The 22044-nt window shown below is 47.4% G+C and overlaps 2 protein-coding genes across 3 annotated transcripts; one reads left to right on the top strand and one right to left on the bottom strand.

The window, feature by feature from the left end:
- The first annotated feature begins 260 nt into the window (after positions 1-260).
- znf821 (zinc finger protein 821) lies at positions 261-12204 on the top strand. 2 transcript variants are annotated; one of them, XM_067248689.1, is made up of 6 exons: positions 261-339; positions 5735-5857; positions 6145-6263; positions 6680-6778; positions 7470-7636; positions 7843-12204. In XM_067248689.1, exons 2-6 carry the CDS (start codon positions 5782-5784, stop codon positions 8783-8785), a joined length of 1404 nt encoding a protein of 467 aa, XP_067104790.1. In that variant the 5' UTR covers positions 261-339; positions 5735-5781; the 3' UTR covers positions 8786-12204. The 2 variants fall into 2 exon arrangements, with proteins under 2 accessions (XP_067104790.1, XP_067104789.1); XM_067248688.1 differs by lacking the exon at positions 261-339 and adding an exon at positions 1470-1603.
- Positions 12205-12538: 334 nt separating this feature from the next.
- On the bottom strand, positions 12539-20571 carry atxn1l (ataxin 1-like). Its single transcript, XM_067248687.1, has 2 exons — positions 19486-20571; positions 12539-19004 (listed from the first exon to the last, which is right to left on the bottom strand). The coding sequence occupies exons 1-2, from the start codon at positions 20569-20571 to the stop codon at positions 17628-17630; spliced, it is 2463 nt and encodes an 820-aa protein (XP_067104788.1). The 3' UTR covers positions 12539-17627.
- Between the last annotated feature and the right edge of the window lie 1473 nt (positions 20572-22044).

Below are 22044 nucleotides of genomic sequence, written 5' to 3'. Positions count from 1 at the left end.
TATCTGGCTAGACCTATGCATTGACATGCTATAGCCGTCGTTCCGCCCTACTGGCTGAGCTATCCAACAATAATTCAATTTTTTTCACTTGGCATTTTGTGATGTGAGGTTGACATTGTTTCTTGGATGTAATATATGCGTCATATCATTGGTATCTGATGGCTTATGCTATTGCCACAGATTTTGGTGGATGAATATATTTGCTGAAATATTTTTATCTCTTGCCAGCACTGCGGATGAATAATAATTTGCCTATCAACGTCGTGCTGCGGTCCGCACACCTCACCTCGTGGCAGTCAGTGATGACGTCAGCAAGTAATGTTATGACATTGTTGTGAGGTTTGTGGGCTCCATCTAGTGTATTGAATCGATATTGATAAGCAGATTTTAAAATAGGTCTTATGTTAATTCTGTACAGTAAACCTGATTTTCAAGTAACGATGTCCGTAGTGATTATTATTATTGGTATGTAATAATTTTTAATATTTTTTTTACATTTGTTTTATCTACTAGCTGTATTTTTACTTAGTTAAATAGTTAAATAGTTTTCTCATTTATATATACATTTTTTATATTTATATCATTTATATATAAATGAGAAACTATATATTTTTTAAAGCATTTATGAAATTCTGACATCGCAATAACTGGTAGTCTGTATCAGAGAGGAGACACCAGTGCTTTGGAGTACTTACGGGTGTTCATACTTCTGCTCACAATGATTTGTTGACCGGCTTTTGGGCTGTAGACCGAATTAACAAAACCAACAGAAAACATAGCCACAAGCCACATCATATGTGATAATATGTGATAGGCTATCATATTAGCCTATTAATCGAATGGTATGAAGTTCATACCTTTTAAACTCATCCATAAGCCCAATATTGAAGTTACCTTATAATAAAATGCGGCAGTCTTATGATAATCAGTCCCCAGTAGTTTGTAAAAGTGACTATCAGACATCGTTGCCGTTTAACAGTCGCGTTTTGTGTTGTAATGTGTCTTACATATATAATGCCTCTCAAGTGTCAGAGAGAGAGAGAACTCTGTTTTATTGTACATCCCACAATGCGTTGCGGTGTGCCTTTTGTGAGCATAGAGATCAGCTGAGCCCGTGCATCGCTGCAGTGCATTGGCAAAGCGACAGCAACGCAGAATCGGGGCTGCTCGGCGTATAACATCTCAGCCCGGGATTGATAGTAGCTTAACGTTGTCTCTTACAATTGCATTTATTTAATAATTAACTGGAGAATGTTACTGCTACAATGCGGAGAAAAATGTGATCACTTTTTTTAGCCATTTGGCATGGACTTTGTATTTTTTTTCTTTCAATGCATGCCTTAATTTCTTGTCCCCGACACTCAACGTTTTTTTATGTCTGCATTAGGTAGATCGTTTTGATTACTGCAGTTGTTTTTTTTTGATCATCTATGATTTTAGCAATACAATTCTTTTGGGTGAGAGTGAATTTATGCAAGACGTCTGGATTGGTCAGGGAAAGCTTTACATTTGTCGGGGATAGGAGGAGATTCGAGTTTTTTCCAACCGGGAGTGGGGAATAATATGTCCAGGCGAAAACAGACCAACCCCTTCAAAGTTAATTGTATGTATCTCAGGTATTGTATTGTTTTCACATGTTACGCTCTGTATCCTGAAAGAACGCGCTAAATTGTTGACGCTCGCTTCTATCTGATTTGGTCAACAAATAGCTAAGCTATACCGTAAAACAATGTTGACATTTTCATCCCACTCTTCATGGGAGCGTTAAGCGCTCACATATGGAAGATTGTATAGCCATTCCATGACTGTTCTATGAACATTGCGACCATTTGGTCTCATTCTTTCCTATTAGAATTGGAAACGAGTTGCCATGATTTTGTGCTGGAAAGGTTGTTCCTAAAGAATAAGAAAAAGCACGATATCGCGCTTAGTCTCTGCTTGACTCCCAAGGAATTCATTGAGGTGGCATAACCTCGTGTTTACTAGCATGCTGGGCTGAGGCAATTGTGGTTTTAAGAATAATCTTTGTTCGAAGCAGTATGAAAACTTGCCATGGCATGTTGGTCCCTGTTGTCAACGTTTTTAAGTGGATCTGACCTGATAGCCTATCTTACATTGCCTCTGCGTAACAACATGTTTGCGTCTCTTTCAGGATCTGATCCTCCGAAATAAATATGATTCTCTTTCAGATTGTAGACCTTCAACTGTCTGATGAGGTGCATTTGATCATTTAGGGTTAGTCTGTATTAATTTGCAATGCCGAACTATTTAGCCTTCCACCATAACATTCTTGACATATGTTACTAAGGCAATTGGCAAGTAATTGGTCATCATCAGCACCAGCGCAGCCTGGTGCAAATGGCAATATTAGATGGACCTTTCCAATTTCAGTAAAAGAAAATAATAATAAAAACAAAAAGAAGTGTGAAAGTCTATAGGAAGATGAAAGGGTTGCTTTGTTGGTGTTAATGTAATAAGAACACTGGCATTCAGAAGCATTTTTTCAAATTGTGTACCCTGAAGGCTAAACGGTGTTGTGAAGTTTATGTAAGCATGCAGCTGGGCTACATTGTACCATGATTGGGAATGGTCTTGTTATTTAGGCCAGGTAGATCTCTTCCCTGTCCGACTACTCCTGGAGTCAAGTAGACTATGTATTTGTAATCCAATGGATCCGTTTATCTATCAAACCTCCCGACTGCTGCTGGAATCAATCTTCTTTGCCCATGGTCTTGTTTCCCATTGTAAACTGGTGTCTCTCCATAGTTTACAAAACCGCTGCTCACAGACCTTAGGACACAGATATAAATCCACCCAAGTGGATTTTTACCAAATAATCCAGGATATGCATCCTTTTAGGCTTCTCGTCTAAATATAGTTTGTTTAAAGACGGCGTTGATATGCATCTCGCTCTCACTCAGTAATCCCTATTGGTTAATAAGATCAGACACTGTTCTGGAACAGTAAAATCACTGTGGTTGGATTCTCAGCAGGGCCAACAATCAAGCGTAACATCCACTATTCAGACTCAGACAAGTTATTGATAAGCCTATACACTTAGCCTATACACTTAGCCTATACACTATCATAAAAGACGGAAGCTTCCCCATTTACTGCGACTGTTGAAGTAACCAGTGTAGTGAGATTGGCAAAAAAGTATTTTCTTCCATAGAGCTGGTCCAAGGACACAGACAGACAAACAGACAAAGACGGACAGGAAGGCAGGCAGACGGACAAAGGCAGGCAGGCAGGCAGATGACAGACAGGCAGGCAATCAGACTGCAGCCAGACAGACAGGCAGCTAGACAAGACTGACAGGCCAGACAACTCAAGACAAGGCAGGAATACATTAGGACTTTGTTTTTTTCTTCTTTCTCTACTGATCTTAACACACTTTATTTTTTAACAGACTTAGATATTAGGACTGGTTGTTTAGGTTGCTACTTAGACCACACAGACCGACCAGACGACCTGCACAGGAAAACTAATCAGATAGTCTAAGCTAATTAGGGTTGAGGGTTGGAGGGAGGGGGGCTTGAAAAAGCATAGCAGACCAAGCCCTGAGAGATTTTGTGATGATAAACAGACTACAATTTCCATTTTATTATGCTTGTAGGTTGCAAAGGGAAAACCTAGCCTTTCAGAATGAAGTTGTAAGTTGAATGAATTTGCTGGCTAATGCTGTGATAAGTCAGAGCGACAGTAAGCACATTTTCCATGGACTTGTCTCAGAGTAGAGTTGGGAGGAGAGGGATTTGTCTTCTCCAATAAATACTCCTTACTTCCTTTTACTCCTTAAATACCAGGCCGTCAATTAGGCGAAATGAGAAATGATCTGGGATTATCTGATGTCTGTTTCACCATTCCCATGCTCCTGAACACCACAGTGCCTGTGCACGCAGAGATGGAAGGCAGGGGCCCCAGTACTTCCTGGAGATTCAGACAGTTGTATGCGTCTGTCTGTCTGTCTGTCTGTGAGTGTGTGTGTGTGTTTTGGAGCGTGGGGTGGTTGAGAAAAACGTGAGAGAGCTTAAATTCAACAGGGCCCCCATTGCTTGGTGTTTGAGTAGAGTTTTGGCATTCCCTCTTTTGTCTGTTTTGTTTTGTCTCCCCCCCACCCCCATCTCTTCTCTCCCTCACCCTCCACTGTGTCTGTTGGCTGATGAGTTTGTCTCTTTGTCTGGATTCAGTCAGACACTGCGTCACCTCCTGCCTACAGACACACAGACTCAGAGATAACATCAGAGTGGCAGAGACGAAGGCAGGGGGGTGGGAGGGGGGGAGGGGGGGGGGCGAGCGAGGAGAGAGACAGATGTACAGACAGAGCCTAGCAGTGGGGGATGGGTAGCTCTCACACATCAATCATTGGCTGTGTGCCGTGGAGCCAGCCTGTTGTAGCAGTTCATAGTTCAACACTCAGAAGCACTCTACCAATACTAATGAGTACATGGATTACTATGGGAAATGGGACCAAACTGTGTTCACATACCAACTCTTCCACAACCAGTTAACGGCGGATTGACACAGGCAGCCTCGGGAGGAACCCTGCGTGTGTGAAACGCCGCTCTGTGGTGGCACCTCCCCCCTCCTACACAGACCTAGCACCTCAGTGTTTGTGTTCCACTTCAGGATCCTATCTCGCCCAGGCTGCAATTAGCTCAGCAAGCCTCAGGTAACTTCAGCCAGGGTTTCTCTCCTCCGTTCTGGGGAACGGAGCGACAGCCAAGGAGGGAGGCCATTAATTGTTATCGTTAGCCGAGCGCCGTTGATGTGCGAGCCACATTAACCTCCCATCAGCGCTCGCCAGAGCTGAGACGGTTCGAAACGGGGAGAGGAGCTTGGGTGACCGCGTTCACTCCTCCCTTCTGAACCCTGGCCGGCGTATCTCCCAAATAGTCAAGCCGGCGAGTCTGTAGGAAGGGCCTCATCCAGAGATGCTGCCGGAACGCAGAGAGAGAGCGTCGGAACGCGAGGGGTTAACAGACACATATGGGCTGCCTGGGTATGAAGCACGAGCCTCCCCCTCAGAGCTGCTGGTGTAGATATAGAAACAGAGAGGGAGCTGCGTCGGAGCAGGCAGGACAGAGGGTGAGCCAGGCTGTGCTGTGTGTGGGTGGTACTGTGAGAGAGAGAGAGGGGGGGGGGGGACACAACTAGCAAGGCAGGAGGAGGCTAGTGGAAAAGAGTGCAGGCTGCCTTCCCCTGGGACTGCAGCATGCCTGTGAGTGTGTGTGTGTGTGTGTGTGTGTGCGCGCGCGCATGTATATGTGTGTGAGCCAAAACAAAGTGGGGGTTGGGATGTGTGTGTGTGTGCAGTGAGTGTATGCATATGTGTCAGTACGCTCTTCTGCTGCCCGGCTATGTATTCATGCAGCTTTGTATGTGCTTGTTTGGGAATAGAAAAGCATCCTTGTCAGGGAAGCTTCAGAGTATAAGTAAACAGGGTCTCTAGCGTTTAAGAATTAATTTGTGTCCCAAAAACATGCAGACCAGGGAAGTGGGTGTTGCATTCTATCCTATTCATCAAGGATTTCTCATTATGAGTTTGAAATAAATAAATAAAAGGTATCCACTGTAGTATTTAGTTGCCCGATGGCCGATCACTGAAAGGGAGTGGCAAATTCCTTTAGTAAACAGCCTGTACACTGAGGAGGCCTGGTGCCATATGGATGGGACTGGTTACTTGTAGCTGCCGGTCTGACTCTCCATCCATTCATCCCCCATGTGTCCCCAGGGCCGTTCCATACAGCAGGCATCACAGGCCCTCTGCACACGATTAACATGGAGGGCAGGGATGACTTCACCGAGGACAGCGAATGCCACAGCAACAACTCCCAAGAGCAGGACAGCATATCAGGTACGTGAGGCCTGTTGGCCGTACGGGAGCTCGTGGAGGGGGCTTGCGGTGGGATCACTCGAGTAGGCGTGGTCCGAGGAACGCTAAATCGTACGAGTCGCTCCTTTGCGTCTTCTCCCCACCTTGCGTAGAGCAGGTGGTCTGAGGGCGGGGACCTCAGACCTCGTCCTCCTTTTCCTCAGCGATGAGGAGATAATGAACCACTGAGGAAGGAGACACTTGTGAGATCTCAGCTACGACCTGGTCGTCGTCCGCCCGTGTCAATAGGTTTGTGTTTTTTCCCGCAGAAGACAGCGACAGTGACCTTGACAACCCCGGCGACGACTCTTCCTCCAACACCTCGGCCGACGACCACATGACCTCCAAGAGAGCACAGTGCCGCCTACAGGGCGGAGGGGTCAAAGAGGTCAGCTGGGCTTCTCCCGGGCGACGTTTGCTTGTTCCTTCACAGCTTTCGAAAGATAGACCCGGTCTCGGTTTGCATGCAGTGAATCACACCTAGGACCACGCCGACTATTGTGTCACAGGAGCAGTCCGTGATTCATCGAGGCCTGGGGGGAGTTCTCTCACCACCCTCCACCCACCTGACTCACTCACACACACGTGCGCCAGCACATCCAGCATATCTCCTGCCATTAGGACCAACCAGATAGCTCAAGGAGAAGTCGGAGGTTGACAGCTTGACTATGAATCAGGACAGTCCCATGTCTAGTGTGCCTAATATCCAGCAGGATATTAAGCGCGGGCTGCAGGTTTGGACATCCTCTGCCGCGTGTGGGTCTTGACCGATGTCCCTGACCTCTCATGTTCTGTCCCTCCTAGGAGAACGACGAAGGGGCCGACCTGGGCAGCAACTTTGTGTGTCCTCTCTGCACCCTGGACTTCAGCTGCCCAGAGCAGCTTATCGCACACGTCTACCAGGTTAGTACAGCCTCGTCCAGTACAGCACCAACCCCATTCAGCACAGCCCAGTACTAAGCTGGCACTGCCCAGTCTATCCTTGCACAACTGTGCCAAACACTAATGTGGCTAGTCCAGCTTAGTTTACCAAGCCTGCTTAGCCCCTGGGTTTGGGTCAGGGGTCTAATGAGCCATCAGTAGGTAATCGTCTCTAAACCCCGGTCAGAGCAACTCTCATCACATCCCAATTGGACAGGGCGGCTATATAGGAGTCTAAAATGATCCAATAATCGACTTACTCTGTCCGAACCGATGTTTGACCCTGTTTGTGAACTGCTTTCATGACTAGGAATAGAATTTCACATGGACCAACAATGAGATGCTGTGGCTCTGAAGTTCATGTGTTATGCATTGTTTTGATGTTGTACCTCAATAAAAATACGTTCTTTTCTGTCTTTCACCCATTCCCTCTCTCTGTCTCTCTATCAATGTCTCACTCTCTCATCCTAACACTCTGTTTATCTGTTTCTCTTTCTCTCTGTGTCTCTCTCTGTATGTCTGTGTGTCTCTCTCTCTGTGTGTGTCTCTCTGTGTGTCTCTCTCTCTGTGTCTCTCTCTCTGTGTCTCTCTCTCTGTGTCTGTCTCTCTGTGTCTCTCTCTCTGTGTGTCTCTCTCTGTTTCTCTCTGTGTGTCTCTCTGTGTGTCTCTGTAGCACACCTCCATGCTGGGTGGCAGTAAGAGCTATGTGTGCCCGGTGTGTGGGCGTGCTCTGAGCTCCCCCGGCTCCCTGGGGCGCCACCTCCTCATCCACTCTGAGGACCGCCACTCCAACTGTGCCGTCTGTGGAACCCGCTTCACCGACACCAACAACTTCAACAGGTCTGTGGTTCCACAGCAACTCCCTCAGACCTGCAGAAGGGCACCACAGAGCTCTAGCAGGCAGTAACACCCCTCCCCTGCCTTCCCACAAAATCAACCCATCTATCCATTTTTAGGATTCAGGTCAATGAGAAGTTTATTTCATCCCAGGAATGTTTGGATTTGTTTTGATTATCCTAACCTCTTCCCTGTGTACTCGTCCTCAGTGGGAAGCTGAGAGAGATCCTCAACACAGGCAGCATGGAGTGCAGCAGTGGAGACGAGACCTGCTCCATGTCCCAGTCCCTCTCCAGCAGCCCCATGGGAAACCCTGGACATTCTGGCCACCCAGGACCAGGTCACCCGGGTCATGCTGGCCCGGGCCACCCCAACCACCCAGGCCACCACAACAACCCCGGCCTGGGCCACCAGAGTCACCCCGGCCATCATGGAGCTGGCCATCCCAGCCACCCAGGCTCAGCCCACCCTTGCCCAGGACCAGGCCCAGGCCAAGGCCCGGGACACACCCTCCCCTCGCTGCCAGACAGCCTCCTCCCCTCGCTGCCTCCCCTCCCCGACGCCCTCTGCCCTTCGGCCGCGGGGCTGCCTCCCCTCTCAGACATCCTGAACCCCATGCCCGTGTACCCGGCGGGGGTACTGCTGGTGTGTAACAGCTGTGTGGCCTACCAGCAGCTGGTGGAGGCCCAGTCGCCCTCCATGAGGAAGTGGGCGATGCGCAGGAAGAACGAGCCCGTGGAGGCGCGCATGCAGCGGCTGGAGCGCGAGCGCACGGCCAAGAAGACCAAGCGGGCGTGCGAGTCGGCCGAGGAACGCGAGGTCCGGAGGCTGCGCGACCGCGAGGCCAAGAGGATGCAGAGGCTGCAGGAGACGGAGGAGCAGAGGGCTCGGAGGCTGCAGAGGGACAGGGAGGCCATGAGGCAGAAGAGGGCCAACGAGACGCCGGAGAAGAGGCAGGCCAGGCTGATCCGCGAGAGGGAGGCCAAGAGGCTCAAACGGAGGCTGGAGAAGATCGACCCGTCTCTGAGGACGCAGATAGAGCACGACCCCACCGCCATGGCTGCTCTGACTGCAGACATGAGCCTCTTTCAGTTCCCCTGCCCCATGCCCGTGCCCTCACTGGACAACGGCCTGTTCATGAAGATGCCCTAACAGGGTCTGGCCACCAGGGGGTGATACTCTACTGGAACTCTTACCGTCATGAGAACTTTTCCATTCTGCCTTCGGGTGGGTTGCCATGGTCACAGAGCGAACCATTCCTTGCTGGTTTACCTTCCAGTCTCTTTTGTCGATTAACTTGATAACTCTTTGGTCAACCGCTACAAAAACACAATTAATTTATTACAGAGGACGTTAAGAACTAGTCTGGCTCCGCCATCCTACGTACTTCCAGTCCATTTTTATTTTCCTTCAGTAAGTCAGTCTGGGTTTGCGGTATATTCGCCGTTTTTCTCCGGCCAATTTTTACCTGTCCAATCAGCGAACAGAGGGAGTGGCTGAGAACGATGACGTTGTGCACTAGTTTGAGTTGTAGTTCAGTAATGGTGGCGGATAAAGATGCGAGCGAAGCCATTCTGTCCGTTTGTGGCAACGCTGACGAATATCCAGAAGTTAAAGCCGGAGCAAGAACAGTCTTTGCTGAGTTTTGTTGGTGGTCATGATGTTGTGGCCCTCCTCCCCACGGGGTTTGGGAAAAGTTTGATTTTCCAGCTCGCTTCGTTAGTGGTGAAGGAGTTGGCTAAGGCGAACGTTAGCGATTGGTTATGGCAGATCCAGAGTGGCTCTGGGCAGAGTACCCGCCTTCAAGGAAGTTAACTTCTGTCAATGGGCAGTGCCCAGACTCTGTGCAAATGAAATGTACGAGAGTCTGGTAGGACCAGGCTAGTTAAGAACAGGGTAGGGAATGTTTCGTATAGTACTGTTCAATATAAAGCATGTTGTAAAGAGATTTATGTGTTCTTTTCTGAGGGGGGCTTGCAGACCATAACACAGCCCATTCTGATAGGAGCAGCCACTTCCGTCGAGGAAGACACCTTTTGCACATGGACTGTCAGTGAAAGGAGTGAGGGCCACGTAGCTGCAGCCCCCTCCCTCTCCTCTGGTCCTCTCTGCCAGCCCAGCGGCTGGGGTTTACCGGTAGCTACAGCTCCCCCCCCCCCCCCCCCCCTCGCGCTGCCAATGTTGGTCCCTGGCCAGCTAGCTCATATCCACCCAACCAACTACCTCATTCAGGGCTGTGGCCGAGCCCTCTCTGTCCTGTGGCCTATGTTCTGACTACAAGCTTCCAAAGCTCCTCACGGACTGTTCCGGACTCTACAGAGGATGTGGGTTCATTCCCCTGGTTTGTGTGTGTGTGTGTGTATGTGCACGCCAGGAGCATTCACAACTCAAGGAAATTGTGGAATATTCGATAGGATGCAACATTCATAAAGAACTGCATGGTGACCCAGGGAGAAATTGTATCCTCTTTGATTGATCATGTTTTTCTGTGTGTTACAAGTAGGGGTGTAACAATATATCATGGTACGATACATTGCGGTGCAAAAATGTAACAATATGTATCGTAGAGTCATGGCGATATCATTATGGATGCTGTATCCTATTGAATAAGCCATATGTTGAGCAATGCTCTTTTTCCATTCCATAACACCCTGTTGAACTCAATGTACACTGCCTTTCACTTAAGGTCTCTTTGCCAATATGTAATTATTATTCTATTTCTTTCTCTCAAACCTCAACATTCTGTAAGCTTTGCCAAGTTGGTAACAATGTCCTACATTTTACCCAACAACTTCTGTTGCGTTTGGCTGATGCAATCCCAATCTCTGCTGCTGTTACTGTACTGTATGTTACGTTAGTTACCTCTCTAAGACGTTTTGTGGATGTGAGAATGCTTACTAAACTTTAAACTGATCAGTTGAGAGAACCTCATTAAACTGTTAAGTGAGTAGCTATTAAACTCAGTTGAATAATAATAATAATACATATTATAATAAGTGTATAATCAATTTGCGCCCATACTCTGGAATTCTGTGAGTATATTAGCAAATAGTTTCCAGTTTTCCCTTATTGCAGAGTGCTTTAGCTGACTATGGGGAAGCATGCATGGCAACAACCCTGATGACTCTGCAAGCAGAGGGATATTCTGTCTTCATAACCTCATTCCAACATATTTATGCAACGTGAATATAGTTTATTGTGAAACCTAATTTTGGTTAATATTTCGTTCAATGGTATAAATTAGATAATGATACATTTTGCCATGTCCGTACTGTAATTGATTCTGTGTATTTGTTTTTTTTCTTTAGCTAACTTTTTTTTGGCTCTATCGTTACCTCCTATTTGTAATGTTTCACATCTGAGCTCTGCACACAAATATAAACTGGCCCAGTTTTGTTCTGGAATATTCCTCAAGATAGGAACCAAGACTGGTTCTCTGTTTGAGCCACTCCTTGACCAGTTCTTATGGAGCAGGGTAACTACCACTACTAGAACTGGATACTTCAGTTGTCCTGAATCACTAGTCTAGGAGTGTCTCAAACCTCTATGCAACAGGGGTATATATTTATTCATAAGGGAAATTTGACACTTTCTTTTGAAACTATGCAGTGTGTTAAAAAAAAAAAAAAAAAAAAAAAAAAGGAAATGGACTCAAATGTATAGAACTGTGCAACTCAGGCAATGCAACTCAGTGAAAGCCTCTAGCCCTAGATTCAGCACCCTGGTCCATTTCTCAGACCCTAGCCATGATGGGATGGTTTGGTAGTCGCGTAAAGCCAGATATGCAGGTGTTTGTTCCACAGCCACGATCAACATGTCGACTTTGGAAGGCGTGTTGAGTTCTGAGATATGGACAGTTTGAGTCTGAATCTAGTTCATAAGCTGATGGCAACAGGGTCATATCATCATCTACATGACCATGCTCATGACGAATTTGTCATGCACCAGGTCACCATAACTGCTTTTGATACAGGATTTGATCAACTTCTCAACTATGTAGACTACTCGGTGTATGGACATCTTACCATAATGAATACTAGGTATTCTCAGACATTGATGTGTCGGCATTTTCATACAGAACAAAAATGCTGTGTAAGAAGCTATTTTGACATTAAAATGAAAACAATCTTCAATTCCATGGTTACGTTTGTGCATTTGACCAGCACAGACTTGCAGTGTGTCTAATTAGATTTATGCATGACTTAAAACTGCATTTCTCCTAGAATGGTTCAATATGAGCTTGTGTTCTATTATTTTATGCCTGCCTGTTTCTGTCCAGTTTCATTGAAAGATGAGAATCTTAATATGTTGTATGAACTTTGGCCCATTTACTAGTATATAAGGATATTTTTTATTAATGTCCATGTTTACAAAATGAATCATTTAAAAAAAGGCCAAAATGAATGAGGGTAACCAGAAGTGAGAACACTGTTGTGTAATGCTAGTTCTGTTGTCACATGCACACTGAATGGCCTCTTTCGGGAAGCCCACCCATGTTACCGCATTAACAGGTGTACAGGTCATGAAACCGGGAATAGAATGTGGAAATAAACATTGACTTTATCACATTGTGTGAGGGTCAGTGCGTTTGTCTGTCTCTCTAAAAGAAGTCTACTCCACAAAGCTCCGTCATACCTACACAACTAACTTGTCCAAAGGCAACTTGTGTGAATAGAGCAGGCAGATTAATGTACATGAAAAAGAATTGTATCAATCTCAGTTTAAGTCTATATTAATCTCAGAGGTACAATGCCTGTTCACACCTGGCTCATACAGGCCATTAATCATGGTGAAGACCAATCCAGAACCACACAATGGGCCACTTCAGTCCACTTACCTGAGCCTGTTAAAGAAGACATCAAAAAATGACATGACACATACATAGGGTAATAGTATATATATATATATATAGATATATATATATTATATTGTGTTTACTTAACAAACATGATAAATGCAATGTCTCCAAGAAGTTAGCTGTAACAATAAAAATACAATATCTTTGTGTCCTTAAGTACATATAATTAAAACAGCAAAACAAAAACAAAACTGCCCTAAGTAGTTCACAGAGAGGTACAAATATACAGTACAAATCTATTTTATTCAAAAAGGGTACAAATAAAAAAAGCAACAAAATATTGTTATTAATGCTTTGCAAAGTTCAGGTAGGTGTAGGGTATTCTAAGGGAGCACTTTGGGTAGACAACTCTAAGGCTTCTGATAAAGAGTCAATACATAATGGTACGGCCATACAATATTAAAACTCACTATACAAAGTTTATACAACCTGGATTATACTTGAGGATTTAATATTAGATATACATCATTGCATATATTTTGCAGATAAAAAGAAAAAAAAGTTGCTGTTTCTTTTTAAAACTGGTCACACGTCACATAAAAAGCAGTGTCACTTAGTGCCAAAAGTACAATGTCAAATTAGAAAATACACACAACTCTTTAAAACTCTGAAACCATTCCAAATATCCTGATTTAATTCTGCATCTCTAGTGCCTGGCAGCAACACTAACAGCTCTTCCTGGATTCACCTCAGCCATACAAGATATTGGGCCGAACCAACGGGGAACATTATACAGGGATCATAAAGCCTTTTACCCATATTCACAGAACAAATCAACCAATCATTATACAATGATTAATAAACCGTAATTAATAAACCATAATAACTGCTTTGAATTTCCTAAATTTCTCTCCATACCCAAATGAAACAACCCATTTGGACAGTCTGAGCAGACAGAGGACACAAATTCAACGACATCGAGCACAACCTTTGACCTCCAAAATACCTCCTCATTCCCCCACATCAACAACCACGACGGAGAGGTTAAGATGGGCATGTGAGTGTTTGTGAGTGTGCGCACTCCTGATATCTCACAGTTGGAAGGGAATTTTTGCAACCTATACATATTACACATGGTGTGCTGCGTGGTTGGCCATGAATTAGTAAAAACATTCTAGCAGGGAGTTACTGGTCCAGGCCTCTGGCAGCCCTAAAGACCAGCCCTGACAGGATTCCTCGACGAGACCTATTCACACACACAGATTGAGGCCATGTCCACATGTTTCTGCTTATCAGTCTATTTCTTCTGTCGGAAAAGTAAACATGATAACCAAGTCACTTGTATGTATCATTCCATTAACTCATTGTACGAAGCAGATCTTAAGGCGTTATCGACAAGCTGGATAATTCTAATATAAAACCCTACTAAATATATCTGTACACACATGCACACAAAGCTTGAGTGACTGATTCATGATTGTGTACAGAACTCTTCAATTAACCAGCAATTTGTTTTAAAGCAATACAATGAAGGGCAAATTAGTGCAATTCTGTTTCTTGAATAAAATCCTAGTAATAAAAGACTACAAGTATTTTGGATAAGAACAGTGAGGTCATGGCGGACTTAAACATTGGCAACCTTTTCCTGTCATTCTTAGCCAGGAGGAGAAGAGAACTGCTGAGATAACAACTCCTTGAACCTTGCACCAGTACCCGAAGGATTCTGATGTAGCACGGGGAAGAGTAACTAAACTGCCCTGATAATGCCAGTGGGTACCAGCTTGACAAACAATCTGAAATTGTCCGGATAACAACAAGAGGTAAAGACACGGGAGGCACTGCTTGCACCATGTAGGCCTAATAAAGACATCTCACCCAGAATACGCTGACATCTATGACCTCAGAAGTGGCACACGTTCTCTTTCATGTTTGGCTCCTGCTCTGTGGCAACGTATGGTGGAAGTAACTGCTAACTGAGAGAACACTGTGCTGTATGAAGGAGGTTAGTGACCACTAAGCGTCTGTTTTACACACGGGGGGGGGGGACGACAAACCCAAAATTAAACAACACCCCATATTCACATTCCATTAGAGGGCACTGGTAAAGAATAACTAAGCAAAGAGATCAGTGTATAATGACTGCATCAGCCAACTTCTTATATACATTACAAACGTGCCCTACTTGGGGCGCTGAAGAACAAAACGCTTCAGAGACTTTACTGCATAGCACATGCTAAGACTACATTAAAGGTTTTCAGGTATTTTGTGTACTACTATTGCTTGTAGCGCAAAAAAAAAACTAAACTCATAAACGTACTAATGTAATCGAGAGGAAATGCATGGCGCTTATCGGTGACGGCACGACTACTTCCCTCAGCAAGCGTTAACTCATTCTAGCTCACCTCTGAATGGCTATTTGACCACCACGTTTATGTCCGAGCATCTCGTTTGATCAGATATAAAAGGGTTGGTTCAAACGACAGCATTAGAGGATGTCAGGTGTATCCAGCTCTCGGTGACGCTCCCCTCAAGACTCGTCGTCACAGAACAGGCTGAGGTCGTCTCTTTGAACCATGAAACCCTGAGGGGGTCGAGCTCGACAGAAACGTTCTGGAGTCAGGAGGGCTTGGAGGGGGAGGGGCAGTACGGCCTCGTTCTGATTCAGCCGTCTATATATAGAGAGTGGAGGCAGGACTGAGCACACAATGATCTGGCTTCACCTCAGCGTCAAGGAGAGGGACAGACCAGCTCTGACATCCACTAACACACAGGCAAACACACCAGCACACTCCTACACAGTATCAGTGGACATTAATGCTAGGATCAGTGATTGAGCATATCTTATGACACAGGTGATACAAGAACAATGACACAGCGCAGACAAACACTGCCAGTTCAAAAGTGACATTAAAAACAGGAGTGAGGTTAAACATTTTGGTGACACTACATTAACAGTAAAAGAAAAAAAAAAAAAATTGGAACTTTGAGATTCTCGCTAGATTATGGGAATGTCTATGTCTGTCTGCTATATGGAATGCCATCATCACAATAATGTCTTGAGTGATTTACATGGGGTTTAATTGCACTTAATATTAATTTCATCCTTTCGAAGGTTCTAAGTGACTGAAATCTTTGTCAGAAATAGGAAACTGCAGCATTTGTCTTGGCTAATTTGTAAACAGTGTCAACCATGCAAGTCAGTTTCTCTTTCCCTCTCCAAATACCTTAAGAATACTTCAAAGTTCAAACACTACAAAAACATATTCCCTTCATAAAAATCACTTGTGATTCCCATTACAAGGTCAGTGTGAATCAACGTGTGAAATTCTATGTGCAATACAAGACATCTTAAGATCCCCTGGAAATGAAATATTGCCATGAAAATAATACAGGGTCCTACACTGTACATTGATCAGGAGACAATAACCAAAAGAAAGAACATAACAGAGACCAACTAAGAACCTAACCAACGCTTCCAATCAAGCCTCTCTTGGAGATACACTTGAATAAAACCAGACAAACCAGCCACACCAAAAATATCAGTGATTAGAACCTAAACGTATTAGTTCACCGGATGAGAGATACCATTTCTCTGAAATTAAATACACGGTTTACAAGGAGATAAATGCCAAAGGCATGCTTTGATTGTGAATCTGAAACAAATGTACAAGTAACAAACATTCATACTAAAATTGTGCATCACCTCTGAAATCAGGGCAGGATCAGGTCAGGGTTGGAGAGGAGTATTGGGTCAGATACATAAACCGTGCATCCTGACAACACGAGAACCAAAAGAGGAGAACTCCCGGGCTCCACGCTGTGCGAGGGGAAGGGAACGTCACCCAGCCTTGTGCTCTGACAACTATTGCTTTGATTTTGGTAACTGAGCGAAGACTGAGCAAACTCTTGGGGCTATGGCCACCCTCCATTTTATCTAACCTTGAACTGCCCCCACCTCATACCTACGGGGCTGGTGCACTAAGGGGGCAGGAGCCTGAGGGGACATCATGGATGGCTGTTCGGGGGTTCCACCTTGGGAGTGCTGCCTGACCAGGCCAGTTGCCAGCAGCCAGCTCCTGCTCCATGCGGTGGTACGGAGGATGGCTTTGCTCCCACGAGTGGCTTTGGTGGAGACCAGCCCAGTGCCCCCGGGACAGAGACGACAGTTAACAGTAAGCAGCCAGGCTGGGGGAGGGCTGTGAGGTATAGCAGGTGGGTGGGGGGCGGGGGAGTGGAGATGGGGTGGGTGCATACAGGAAGTGAGGTTTTTCTGGAAAAGCGCGACAAAACTGGAATGCTATCGCGGGAAACAGACGTCACACTGGAGGGGTGGGGGGTGAGGGGGCAGGGCGAAGGGTGGTTTCCTGGTGTCTGAGTTGTAACAGACTGATTGACTGATAAATATGTTGATTGCAAGTCCTCTGGGGCATGCCACACTGGGCCGACTGGCCCCTAGTAGGTGAGGCAGGGAGGGGAGCTCGGCTGAGGTACCAAGCATCAACGCCATGACGCGGGGGGCTGGGGGACGGCGTCAGGCCGAAGGCGTCTCAGGTAGGATCCTTCTGAGAGGGGGCTTTAGCAGGTAACAGAACCATGATCAAAATGAGGGAGTGAAAAGAGAGGAGCTGTGAGCGCTTGACTTCAGCACGCCCTATGTCACACACACATGAGCATTACCAAGCACGTTCTTCCTCAGTTCCGGAGTTCCCGATGGGGTGGCTTGGAGAGAAACGAGGGAGTCCGGCGGGTTTCACTGTCCCCTCTGACATTGGTATGGCCGGGAGTGGTGGAATCACAGGAGGGAGGGAGGCGCAGTGAGGGCTTTGGTAGGAAGATTTACCAGCTGGCTACATGCTCTCGAAACTGCTGCGTTCTCACCCCATCACTTCTCCCAAGGCCGGGAGAGCACAGGCCCAGGCCCCTGACCACTGACATGACACCTCCGACTGGTCTTCAGAGAGGAGACCCAACTAACCAATAAGGGAGGGAGGGAAGATCAGATGAAAACAAATAGCTTCTATTCTCATTAGGTGTGCAAAATCTCAAACATTCTGAGGCTACATTCTCACTGTTTTTCCTCTTTCTTTCTCTCTCTCTATCTCTCTCTTTCTCTCTCTCTCTCTCTCTCTCTCTCTCTCTAATGCTCATGCTTCTCGCTCTGTTAGTGCCGGTGATGTGTGCTGCCGGTAGTTGATGCTACTTCCCAGCGTTAGAGCGCCCCTCGATGGACAGTTTGACCTCCTGCGGGATGAAGGAGGGCCGCGAAGAGCCAGAGGCACTCATCTGAGGACGCGTCCCCTCCTCTCCCTTGATGGCGTATCTTTGGAGGCCGGGAGCCGACCAGCGTCTCTGAGACGCCCCCAACACGGGCGACACAACCCCCGGCCCGGCACGACCAGAACCCTCCGTGTGCAAATAGTAACCGCTCTGGCTCTGGGCGTGTTCTGCCGAAGTCCTATTTGGTCTGGCGGGCATCTCGCCGTGTCCGACGTTCCCAACCTGCATGGGCTCCTCCTTATCCCCCCTGTCCCTCTCCCTCTCTCGGTGAATGCGATCCATTCGGACTTGGGGCTGAGCTCTTGGCTGCTGTGGGGCGGGGGGTCCCATAGGCTGGGGAGTAGGCCCTGGCGTGGAGCTGGCCTTGGTGGAAGTCCTGACTGGGGCCTGCTGCTGCTGGTGCTGGGGGGTCTGCTTCTGCTGCTGGGCCGGCTGCTGCATGGTGATGGACACGCACACGTCTCCCACCTGGAGGTGGTGGCAGGCCAGGCCGTACAGCTGCGCTGTGCGCTCCGGGTTGCAGGAGGACCAGCCCTGGCCGAACACGAAGAAGGGGTGCTCTGGGGGGACGTCGATGGTCACCTTGTTCTGCTGCTCGCCCACGGTGAAGTGCAGGGCCACCAGGCCGGCCCGCTGCTGGCTGGCGCGGATGTCCACCACCATGCTGGAGTCGATCTTCAGCCCGCCGCTCACCTCGGCGCTGCGGACGAAGTCCTGAGTCTGCAGGTCCTCCACGCGCTTCAGCTCCCCCGTGGCCAGCTGGATGATCGCCCCCTTCATGAAGTGGGAGGGGTTGGAGGGGGCGGGGGCCGGAGCTGCCAGCGGGGCAGGGGCCTGGGTGAGGCCTGCCAGGGCTAGAGCAGAGGGCTGCTCAACGGCTAGCAGCTCCGCTGCAGCCCTGTCTGGGAGGCACACTCTGGCTGGGGGGTCAGAGGCTTTAGTGTAGGGGGTAGGGGAGGCCATGTTGGCAGATGAAGAGGCGTCGTTGGCCTGGCCGGGGTAGTGCTGCTGATGCTGATGCTGCTGATGGTGGTGGGGGTGGTACTCCAAAGGGACCAGCACTGGCTGGCCATTGGCCAGTATGACGGCGTGACCAGGCTGTTGCAGGGAGGTCACTCTGGGGTCGACATAGCTCGCAGGGGAAGCCGCGTACACACTCCGCCCCCCCGCTTCCCCATGGGCCTCCCTGCCTCTCTGGGAGCCCTGGGACAGGTTCAAGGGGGCGAAGGACACCTCTTTGCGGACTCCACTTCCACCTTGGACCGGAGAGGCGAGGCGACCCACCACCTGCTGAACCTGAGGGAGTAGAATCACGTCAGTTTATGGCCCTTTTATGAAGCGATGAAAGTCTACTACTCTCACTAACGTTTCCGAAAATGTGCGGCCTCAAAGTAAAGTCAAAATGTATGTGGCGCATTTAAATAGGCTTTTAAGTTAAAGCCACAAATCAGACTACTTCTTGTTTTTCGTGGACACTGGTGTGAGGACAGTCAAATGCTCTACACATCTACAACTAAGCAGCAAGGAAGTGGGGTAGTGCACGAAATAAAGGCAATTGTCTCACAAACATGAAAACTATTTAAAAAGTACTTACTCATAAAATAATGAAGTCAGACAAGCATGACAGAAAACCCAAAATACAACTGCACTCAAAACCATGTAAGATTATGATACATTTCTGCAACTACCTAATGAAAACCTGCCATTTAACACAAGGCCATTTTTCGGTCGGTTTTAAAAAGGGATGCGTTTCCGCAGCACCAGGGGGGAATCTTACCTCCAGGTCGGTATCTGGGGTGCTGCGCTGGCCCGGCGAGGCTCTCTCCTCCAGCCTACGGCTCTTCAGGCCCCTGTCCTGAAGGTGCTCCAGCGCTGCGGAGCCACAAGCCACCTGCAGCAGCCGAGCGTTCCTGGCAACGTACACCGAGTCCTGGAGCATCTCCCTGGCCCCCTGCTCCCTCTCCCCTCCGTTCAACTCCCTCTCGGCCTCCTGCTGCCCGCCGTGGAGCTCCCGGGGGGTGGGGGCAGCCCTGGTTCCCTGAGGATGGTAGAAGACTGGCACTCCCCTAGGACTGAGCTCCATGGTTGGCAGGACGCCGACCGCGCCCAGGTGCTGCTGGGCGGCCTGCTCTGAGGACAGCATCAGAGGGACCCCGCCCGACGCGGCGACTTTGGCAAAGGTGTGAGCAGACACCTGGGCGTGGGGAGGAGGGGAGACCACCCCCTCCTGGATGACTGATGGGTAGGGGACCAGGTGGGAGACCGAATGTTGCTGGGGAATGGCGCCTGAGGGAGAGATCAGAGAGCTGGGGACGAAGCCTGGGGGCACTGCGTAAGGGACCGCGGCATACGGGGAGCTGATGAACTGCAATGAGGAATGGGGGATCTGGGCATATCCGAGGGGTGGGTAGGGGATACCTGGATGTTGAAGGAGAGAAGATGGTACAGTGTAGGCTGGCGAGATATGGCTCAACACTGGGTGGAGACTGGTTGAGGAGTAGGTGACAGAGGGCAGGGCCACTTTGTAGAGCATGCCGTACTGGTCGACAGGCACTCCCGACATGCCATCGGCACTCTCCATGCCATAATGAAGGCCAGGCTGAGTACGCAGCCACTCACTGGCTGGGCTTCCTCCTTGAGGGTCACCACCGGCCCCTGAGCTCTGTGTGGCCAATTCATCCCCTCCACCACCACCTCCTCCACCACCTCCTCCTCCACCACCTCCTCCTCCACCACCACCACCTCCTCCTCCTCCTCCTCCTCCAGCACTACTACTACTACTGCTGTTGTTGTTGTTATTGAGTGGGAGGTCCCTCTTCTTTGGAGGCAGGCACTCCTGGTTGCGCTCATGAACTGGCTTCATGGCGTCGGGGGCTGTAGTCTGGGTGTGTGACGGTCTTGACTAAGCTTTGAGGGAAGTCAGCACCACGGGAACCAGCTCTGAGAACCTCCAGCTGACCTCATCCACAGCCTCACCTAAAATCACCAAGAGGAACAGTTTGACCATTTAGCTATCCTAAGTTGATAAGTTTATATCAACCTCATTACACACACACACATACAACCCCAATTATACACATGTTCATCATACTTGAGACCAAGTCACTGAAATAAAATATTGGACAGCGACAGTATCAGTATGAAAGGAAAGGGTGTCACTTAATTACAGAATATGCAGTCAACACCATATGAGAACACATTACTTAATTCTAAACATTAAAGTGTTTTAATAATAGTAATAGCTCTGAATGACGTTTACAAAAGGCTCAAGCAAGTATATGATTAGGTGTAGACACAGTCACTTCAGTTCTTTTTGTAGAGTGCACCATTCTGTCTACCATGGCAACACGTCATATTAGGGTTAGAGTTTAACTGTCTGACACAGTGAGTCACAATATCCACAGAGACAGATGGAGATAGGAAAGATTACTACACTTCAACCATAAAAAGGACCGTCTTTCAAATGGATGATTCAAAATCCATTTGGAAGACGAGTTTTTCCTTAGCTTAATTGCATCGTGCTTTTATTAGATGATGCAGTGTATTCCATCAGAAATAAACTCGATTAAGAGAATGCAAGGGGACGGACAAGAAAATAGATTTGGGATTGATAAAGGACACACCCACAGCGTCCACGCCCACAAACAAATAAAAGTAAAGCTTCATAAACATTCTGTAAATATTTTTAGCACATCCTTATGTCACATGCCCCTCTCCACGTTCAGTAGCTTAAGTACGTTACCCTTCAGTGCAAGCATTCCGTTTACAATTAGCCGCAATTACAAATACTCTGTGCCAACCAGTTATATTTGCAGCGAGGTGCAGTAGCTGCCCTGTGTTAAAAAAGTGATTAGCGCGAATTGAAACAGATTACCACCGCTGTCGTATACTGTACAGTAACCAATGGATGGTCATAGAATGGGACTTCCACCACAAAGAGTCATATTGTCGCAACAGTAAAATAGACATGCAGCCCAACTTAATGATACTCGCGTTTTTTTATTAGAACTAAACTAGTCTCGCAGATTGGTGTGTCAAAGTAGCTAGCTTAATCTAGTAGCTAGTTTGTGGCTAGCATGGGTGGTTCCTGTGTTGGGTCATTCACTTATGTTTGCAATAACTGAATTAGACTCATGATATTATTGACATAACAACTGTCAACATTTTAGTATTCGGTGAAAAGCACAACTTTAGAAGATATTCAATACTAATATATGATAAGGCCAGTCAGCGTCATAATTTATGTCTTGACAGAACATCACCGTATGCAGCGAACACTACTGTCTGTACGCTGCTAGCAGCGATGGCTAACGTTAGCCAGCTAGATGGCTAGCTC

Source organism: Osmerus mordax, chromosome 13 (genome assembly GCF_038355195.1).
Source record: "Osmerus mordax isolate fOsmMor3 chromosome 13, fOsmMor3.pri, whole genome shotgun sequence".
In the NCBI taxonomy this organism is placed as follows: domain Eukaryota; kingdom Metazoa; phylum Chordata; class Actinopteri; order Osmeriformes; family Osmeridae; genus Osmerus; species Osmerus mordax.
This window is presented reverse-complemented; position numbering and strand designations above follow the sequence as displayed.

Coding starts and splice junctions, on each gene's coding strand:
- znf821 (XM_067248688.1), top strand. CDS start 1,564: ATGTCCAGGCGAAAACAGACCAACCCCTTCAAAGTTAATT. Junction 6,264..6,679: donor AGGGCGGAGGGGTCAAAGAG/GTCAGCTGGGCT, acceptor TGTCCCTCCTAG/GAGAACGACGAAGGGGCCGA. Junction 7,637..7,842: donor GACACCAACAACTTCAACAG/GTCTGTGGTTCC, acceptor ACTCGTCCTCAG/TGGGAAGCTGAGAGAGATCC.
- atxn1l (XM_067248687.1), bottom strand. CDS start 20,571: ATGAAGCCAGTTCATGAGCGCAACCAGGAGTGCCTGCCTCCAAAGAAG. Junction 19,005..19,485: donor CCCCAGATACCGACCTGGAG/GTAAGATTCCCC, acceptor CTACTCCCTCAG/GTTCAGCAGGTGGTGGGTCG.